This window comes from Xenopus laevis, chromosome 9_10S (genome assembly GCF_017654675.1).
Source record: "Xenopus laevis strain J_2021 chromosome 9_10S, Xenopus_laevis_v10.1, whole genome shotgun sequence".
NCBI classification, from domain to species: domain Eukaryota; kingdom Metazoa; phylum Chordata; class Amphibia; order Anura; family Pipidae; genus Xenopus; species Xenopus laevis.
Genome location: NC_054388.1, coordinates 47,770,636 through 47,779,217, shown reverse-complemented (window position 1 = coordinate 47,779,217; position 8,582 = coordinate 47,770,636). Strand labels below are relative to the sequence as shown.

The window sequence follows — 8,582 nt, the reverse complement described above, 5'->3', positions numbered from 1 at the left end:
TTTATACAGTGATACAATTACACACACAGTTACACACACATAGTGACACACACAGTTATATTCCACTACTCACTTTTTGCCTTTTCTGGCCCAGCATACAGGGTGATTTCCACACTGGGGATACTGCAGTTCTGTCCTCTACCCTCCCTGTCTATAGGCCCTAGACCCCAACCCTTTCTCAGTGCCTAGAAAGCCCCTCCTCCTTTGTCCCTGTCACTTGCAAGATATCTGTGCCCAGCTCAGTCATCCCTGCCATTCTCTCCTCCAGCTGCTCTGGTACTTACAGAAACTTGTCTCTGCAGCCAGGCGAGTACCCAATGGCTGGCACTCCTTCATCTGTCAGGCTGATACCCAGGGACTGGCACTTACTTCTTCGGTGAGACTGATACCCAGGGACTGGTACATGCTCTGCTGCTTTGATATCCAAGGTCCTGCACTTTCTGCTCCTGGAACTCTAATACTCAGTGCTTGGCACTCTCAACAGCTGTTCTGGTACCCAGGGACTGGCACCTTCTTCTCCTGTCAGGCTGATACTCAGGGACTGGCACCTTCTCTGTTGCTCTGGTACCCAAGGGCTTGCATTTTCTGCTCCTGGAACTCTAATACTCAGTGCCTGGAACTCTCTATCCAGCTGGTCTGGTACCTAGAGATTAGGATTCTCGGCTTCAACTGGTTTAGTACTCAGCACCTGAGAGTCTTGTAAGCAGAGTCTTGCCTGGCTGACACTCTGCCCTTTTCCCTGGCCAGACTCCACCATTCCCTCACCCAGTGGCAGAGAGCAGCTGGCCCTGGTACCCAGGGTTGTGCCTGTAAGGCGGGTGGCATTGGTGGCCCTAGGGGTTGCCATGCTGCTAGTCCTGGTCATTGTGATCCCGCTGCTGGTTCTGCCCCCACCTGGGGAGGGTCATTACGAGATGCTGGGCACTTGCAGAATGATCTGTGACCCATACAGTGGGCACCCCTCCACTGCTATCGGGGAGGCTCTACAGGATCTGAGTGGTGCCCCTCCTCCTTTCATCCAGGGGCCCAAAGGGGACCCAGGCAGACCTGGAAAGCCAGGAGCCAGAGGCCCCTCTGGAGAATCTGGACCACCTGGACCAAGGGGCCCTCCAGGAGAGAGAGGGGAGCCAGGCAAATCTGGCATTCCAGGACTGGGTACCTCAATGCCAGGTTCTGTCTCTAGTGCTCTTCCATCTCCCCGGATCGCATTCTATGTTGGACTGAAAAGCCCTCACGAGGGTTACGAGCTGCTCAAGTTTGATGATGTGGTAACCAACCTGGAGAATCACTATGACCCTTCCACTGGCAAATTCACCTGCCAAGTTCCCGGCATCTACTTTTTTACCTACCACATCCTCATGCGAGGGGGAGATGGCACCAGCATGTGGGCAGATCTGTGCAAGAATGGACAGGTGAGATATGGGGGGCTGAATGTGGCATCAGCATGTGGGCAGATCTGTGCAAGCCCAGGTAGAAGTAGGCATGTGGGACTACAAACCAGTGCTAATGTATAGATATGCATGTTGTACGAGGTGATGGCACACACAGAACAGGGTACAGGGGGTGGGAGAATGATGCACTAACGGAAGGCAAAGACTCAAAAAGACCAAACGACCTATTAATGATCAAGAAATATCACTCTTTATTTCTGAGGCAGGTTTTATCTGCAGGGGATGAGGCATTGATTTTTGGGGGAGTGGGAGGGTGACAAGATAACCAGGGAGCACAGTGCAAATGTGTTAATGAATTGGGAGTTCTTGAATCCTGATGTCCGTGGTAAGTAGGAAAGGGGAAGAATGGAATCAGGAATTAGGAATCAGGGAGCAAAGGGTTAAGTTATTGTGAAAAGGGTTTTATGGAGCAGGGAGTGGGAAACAGAGGGTTAATATAGCTATGTGTGTGTATAACTCTGTGTGTGTATGTGCCAATATGAGTGTTAATTGCGTTTGTGTAAAAATATGTTTGTGTAACTATGTGTCACTATGGGTGCATATTTGTGTCACTATGGGTCAAAGTGTTAAAATAGGTTTCATGGAGCAGGGAATGAGAGTTAATATGAATATTAGGAGGAAGAGGGATAAACCGTATTCCTGGGACCAGGAATGTAAACTGGGCTTAATGGAAAAGAGGCATAATGTGGCTTAATTAAGTTGTCTAGAAGCAGAGGGTCAATATGAATGAAAGGAGGTAAAGGGTTAATGTGGATGAAGGAGAACAGAGGACTGATGTGGGGACCAGGGAGCAGAGATTTAAAGTTGATGATGGTGAATGAGGGGTTAATCTGGCACAATTAGTGAGACTGTTGCACTGTTCTGGGGCAGATATTGAGTCTGTTATTCAGTACTGAGGTAGTTGCTAAGTCTGTTAGGAGCAGTTAGTGATTCTATGACACAATAATGGGGCAGTTAGTGAATACATAGAAAATAGATGCAGGCAAGGAAGACGCAGTGCTATGCTGCAAATTACCCTTTTATTAGACACTACATGTTTCAAGCAGAGTTGCCCTTTATCAAGTGTCCAATAAAAGGGTAATTTGCAGCATAGCACTGCGTCTTCCTGGTCTGTCTCCATAATTTTCTATGTATTGACTACATTGTTGTACCTAGGATGGGTCCAGGAACAGATATCCAGGATAAGATTTGATTCAGGGATAGATACCACAACCTGCTAGCACAAGTGAATAAACCTTTGAGGCAGTTAGTGAGTTTGTTAAACAGTATTGGGTTAATTAGCAAGTTTGTCGCTATCTTTGTCCCTTAGGTATAGAGGGAAGAGTAGATTTGGTAGCCAAAGTGCAGGAAGGGAGGTTTTACACAGTAACATTATTAATTAGATTGAAAAAAGACACATCTATCAAGTTCAAACTGTATATAACCTGCTTAACTGCTAGTTTATCCAAAGGAAGACAAAAAAAACCCAAAGTCTTTACAATTTGCCTTTCTCATTTGCAATCAGTCCAGTCCCTGGATCAACTAAAAGTACTATGAACTATCTTCCATAACCCTGTATTCCCTCACTTGCTAAAGTCATCCAACTCCTTTTTAAAGCTATCTAATGTATCAGCCTGTACCACTGATTCAGGGAGAGAATTCCACCTCTTCACAGCTCTCACTGTAAAAAAAACCCTACCAAACATTTAGCCAGAACTTCCTTTCTTCTAATCAGAATGAGTGCTCATGTGTCTGCTGGAAAGTCCTGCTGGTGAATGGTGAATGGTATTAGAGACATTATTATATGTTCCCCTTATATATTAATACAGTTATCATATCCCTATTTAGGTGCCTCTTCTTCAGCTTAAACAACCCCAACTTGGCCAGTATTTGTTTGCAACTGAGACTTCCCACAGCTTTTACTAGCTTAGTTACCATTTTCTGGATCCTCTCTAATTTCTCAGTTTCTCGCAATTTCGACTCCTGTTGTTGTTACATGGCATTGAATGGGTTACAAGGCATTGAAGAGCTTCTCAGCATGCCCCAGTCTTACTGCACAATGTGACTGACACACTGAGAGACGCAAATAATTGCACTTAAGCTGGCCATAGATGCAAAGATCCGATCGTACGAATCATCGTACGATCGGACTTTCCCATCTCCCGACCCGCCACTAACCATTCAGATCAAAGTCTTACCAGTCAGATTAGTTAAAGAACAGATCAGCAATGTTCTGCCCCTGACAGCAATCGTACGATATCTATGTCCAACCAAAGCTAGTGACAGTCTCCCACTGAAAATCGTACGATCGGCAATACACGCAGAGATATTATCGGCAGCCGACAGAAATTTTCTAACCTGTCCGATCGACCAAACAACCGATCTCCGCCGGGACTCTCCACACACGGTTCGAAAATCGTACGAATCACAGATCTTTGCGTCTATGGCCAGCTTAAGGGATACAATGAGACTCACTTACCTCTCAGAGACCCTCATTTCTTTAGCATAAGGAAAGAATATACTAGGGAGATATACAGATTGGCCCCATACCAATGATTTAATGGGTATTGCTATACACAGAACTATGAATGCTGTTTGCCCAGAGGCTGAACAACAGTTTATTTAGAACTAATACTCCTTGCTGGGCTTTGGTAGAGCCTGTTACTGCTTGATACTCACTAAGGGGCCCAATAGAAAACAAATCCACTATTTACCAAAAAGGTTGAGCAATACTGATTTATTTACTCATCATGTTGCCCAACTGTCTCCATCTTGCCAGAGGCCACCCCTTCAGACTAGAGGAAAAGAACTTTCATTTGAAGCAACGTAGGGGGTTCTTCACAGTCAGGACAGTGAGGTTGTGGAATGCACTGCCGGGTGATGTTGATGTTGATTCAGTTAATGCCTTTAAGAATGGCTTGGATGATTTTTTGGACAGACATAATATCAAAGGCTATTGTGATACTAAGCTCTATAGTTAGTATAGGTATGGGTATATAGAATTTAATTAAAAGTAGGGAGGGGTGTGTGTATGGATGCTGGGTTTTCATTTGGAGCGGTTGATCTTGATGGACTTTGTCTTTTTTCAACCCAATTTAACTATGTAACTATGTAACTATGTATACTGTCTCCAACTTGCCCTACCAATGCCACCCTGCCTTGTTGTCTCCATCCTGTTCTACTGCTTCTATATTGCATTACTGCCTTCACCATATTCTACTGTTTCTATTCTGTCCTACTGCCTCCATCCTGCCCTACTGTCTCCATCTAGTGCTTTTGTCTTCATCTTGATCTGTTGTCTCTGTGTTGCCCTTTCCTCATCTAGTCCTATTGTCTAAATATCAATTCATTGCCTTCATCTTGCCCTTCTTCTACCATCTTGCCCTACTGTTCCAACCTTGCCATATAGTCTAAATCCTGACCTACTGTCTCCATCTTGTCCTACTGTGTCTCCCATAACCTGTCTACATTGAGTCTTATTGTTTACATCTTGTCCTACTGTTACAGTGTTGTCCTTTCTTTTCACTTTGTCCTACTGTCTGTCATGTCCTCTGGTCCTGTAATACATTTATATGTGTTCTACCACAAATAATTTTAGAGGGGTTAGATTATCCAAGATTTCCATCTGGCTGGGAAGGTTGTGGCACTGCATGATCCAGGAGAAGGGTTAAATATGCAACTGAATCCCAAACAGCTAAAATGAATAGGCATATTATTATATATTAGGATGTTTATAAATCTCTCACCTCCCTGGTACCCAGCTGGCGCCTCTGTTGTTGGTTTTGGCAGTAACATTTTGACCTCCTCTACCAGCCTGAGGGGTAAACTAAATGCAGATGGGCCCATTGTTATCCAGTGAGTACAAGTGAGAAGCGAAATATTTTCTGAAATACAGGAAGCACTGGGGTCCTACATATCCATTATTGAATGGATTGTCCCCAATGCAAAAATGCCCGATTAGAAACTTCTAAAGAACATAGTGTACACTGCCATGTGCCCACTGAGAGGGGGTCATGGGCAGATAATATACTAATTCTAACAGTCGCAATGTGAAAGCAAGCACAGGGAGAAGTAGGGGCTAAAGGTGCTGCTTGGAAATGTATCAACTAATGTACCAATTATAACAGTTTAGAATCTTGGTGACCTCCCATGAGAGGGGGTAAAGGAAAGAAAATAATTTTTAAAACTTTAATTTGAGAAAGAAGAAATATTAAAAAAATAGAAAATGTAATTCTTGGAAAATGGAAAACATAATTCTTGTCTGAGTTTTACTAGGGACGAAAAAATAAACTGTAACAGGTAGTTCATATGTGGAGATCACTAACTGTCAGTTTTTTAATTTGCTGGGTTACAATCTCGTCAGGAAGCTGCACAGCAGCTTTCATTCCCTGGTTCTCTCTCCCACAGGTCAGAGCCAGCGCTATAGCTCAAGATGCGGATCAGAATTATGACTATGCCAGTAACAGTGTGGTACTTCACCTGGACTCTGGGGATGAAATCTATGTGAAGTTGGACGGAGGAAAAGCCCATGGGGGAAACAATAACAAATACAGCACCTTCTCTGGTTTTATCTTATACCCAGACTAGATATCCACCAGGTATCCATCTGGCACTGCCAACATTGCCATCTGGTGGACACAGAAACTGTGAGACAAAGATACTCAAACTGATATGAACTGACCCACTGTGAGAGCTTCATATTACAATTGTGACTACCATGGAACCACATAATCCTGCTTAACTATTCCACAGCCCTGTTCAGCTACTCCAAAACCCTGCTCAGCTACCATAGAGCCCATGCTCAACCCCAGAACCCTGCTTTTCTACCATAGACATCCTGTTCAACTACCCTAGAAACATACACATCTACCATAGAAACCCTGCTCATCTGCCCCAGAAATCTACTCATCTACCATAGAAACCCTGCTCAGCCCCAGGGTCAACACACCTCAGGCCCTCCTACCTTCCCCCCCCCCCCGGTGTAAATTTTTTCAGCTCGTGACTGTGACTGGGGGTGAAGGGACTGTGACTGGGGGCTACTGGGGCCCACCAGCCCATTCAGACCCTGGCTAGCCCAGAATTCTACTAATCTACCATAGAAACCCCAGAACCTAACTTATCTACACTAGAAACCCTGCTCAGCTAGTCCAGAACCCTACTCATTCTCCCTTGATATATGGTCAACTACCCAGGAACCCTGCTTAGCCACCATAGAAACCATGCTCAACTACTCTAGAAACCTACTCAGATATTATAGAAAGCATGCTTAACTACCCCAAACCTTAATCTTCCACCATAGTAACCATGCCCAACTATCATAAAGACCATGCTCAACAAACCCAGAACCCTGCTGAACAGGTACACAGGTGCCCTAGGCACGTGCCTCTTCTGCCTACCCCAAGTTCCGGCCCTGACCTGCTCATCTGCCCCAGAACCCTATAAATTTACCATGTACTTGCTGTGTACCCGCTAAACCTGGCTCAACTCCCCTAGAAAAGTTTACCAAACATGAACGTGTAGCGGGGAGATCCCCTGCATGTTTATTTCGTCATATGATGTATGTAAGGTCTGTCTGACTAAGGGGCCTGCCCCCAAAACGTTACATACATCATATGATGAAATAAATGAGCAGGGGACCTCCCCTCTACACTTGCCGTTCATGTTTGTTAAACTTTTTTGGATTCCATATTATTGGGAGAGGTGCCGACCCATCCAGCCAACATGGGGCATTCGCAATCTGGAGAGAATTGGGGGAAATAGGAAACCTTGGTTGCCTCAACTCCCCTAGAAACACTGCTCAACTACCCCAGAACCCTACTTTTCTACCATAGACACTCATCTTAACTAAGCCAGAACCCTACTCATCTACCATAGAAACCCTGCTCAGATACCATCAAAACCCTGCTTATCTGCCTCAGAACCCTTTTTAGCCATGATACAAACAATGATCAACAACCATAGAAACCCTGCTAAACCATTATAAACTCATCTAGAACACTACTCCTTGTCCATAGAAACCCTGCTCAACTAGCACAGGACTTTGTTCAGCCATTATAGAATCCCCATTAAATTAGCCCAGAGTCCTACTATTCTGCTGTAGAAACCCTTCACAGCTACCATACAAACCATGCTCAATTCAGTGACCCTAGAACCTTGCTCAGATACCATAGAACCTACACTCTGCTTCTGTATTCATTACACCAAAGATTTTCTGCTAAATCCAACCGCAGATGTTTGTATCACAGACAACATGATCATCTTCCTTAGAAACCTCCCTTGTACATGTGTTGCCGAATCCAGGCTCAGTCCTTCTGGATCCATGTTCAGCTACTGTCTTAAAGGATCATCTCTCAACATCTGCATAAGTACTGTTGGAGCCACGTACCTGTGCAACCTCCATGAAAATCCAGTTCTACTCCTACCCAGACATAGCTTGTGCTCCACAGAACCACTCGAGACTTTGCTATAAAACCCTTTCCTTGAGCCATGCCTGATCCGAGGTCTTTTGGACTGGAGAAGTCAATTCTAAGCTTCCTCGCAGCATGCCTGATTTCTAGAAAGAACATTCAGTAGCCAAGTGATTGCTCATCTTCATCTCACAGCTCTTTGCTACATGTGTGTAAAGGTGACAAAGCATCACTAGTGGTCATATATGGACCAGAACCTGCTCATCTCAGATTTGTCTCAATGTTTCTGATAATGAACTGTTTCTCTACAATGTGACTTTTCTGTTTAGTGGGAGCAGGACAGGACAGTAGCATATTGTAGGGTTAGTGCATATGGTTGTTGATGGCAACTCTCAGATGAGAAATGATTCCATTGGATGTGTGTTATAAGTTCTCTTGTCCAATGTATGTTCCATTATGTATTGCACTCTTTGTATTTAGTCCACTCCATGTCTTGTTAATCTTGTAGGATAATCACCAACACAATTGGGATGGCCCCTTCATTCTGGGAGGTGCAGATCAGATAGTTCCTTCTTTGGAATTGCCCCATATTTCCCTTTTGGCTCTGTCTGGAAACAAATTTAGACAATATCTCTGATATCAATTACTTTCTGCTTGTCAGGGATGATTTGGTCACATCTGAACTCAAAATATATTGGTCATGTCAGTCCAAGGCAGAAAAGGGAGAGAAGATTTGAAATAGAAG

The 8,582-nt window shown here is 44.4% G+C and overlaps 1 protein-coding gene across 1 annotated transcript; it reads left to right on the top strand.

Moving 5' to 3' along the window:
- Positions 1 to 239: 239 nt before the first annotated feature.
- LOC108702876 (complement C1q-like protein 2) lies at positions 240 to 8,303 on the top strand. The gene is made up of 2 exons (XM_018238635.2): positions 240 to 1,412; positions 5,838 to 8,303. Exons 1-2 carry the CDS (start codon positions 846 to 848, stop codon positions 6,015 to 6,017), a joined length of 747 nt encoding a protein of 248 aa, XP_018094124.1. The 5' UTR covers positions 240 to 845; the 3' UTR covers positions 6,018 to 8,303.
- The last annotated feature ends 279 nt before the right edge of the window (positions 8,304 to 8,582 follow it).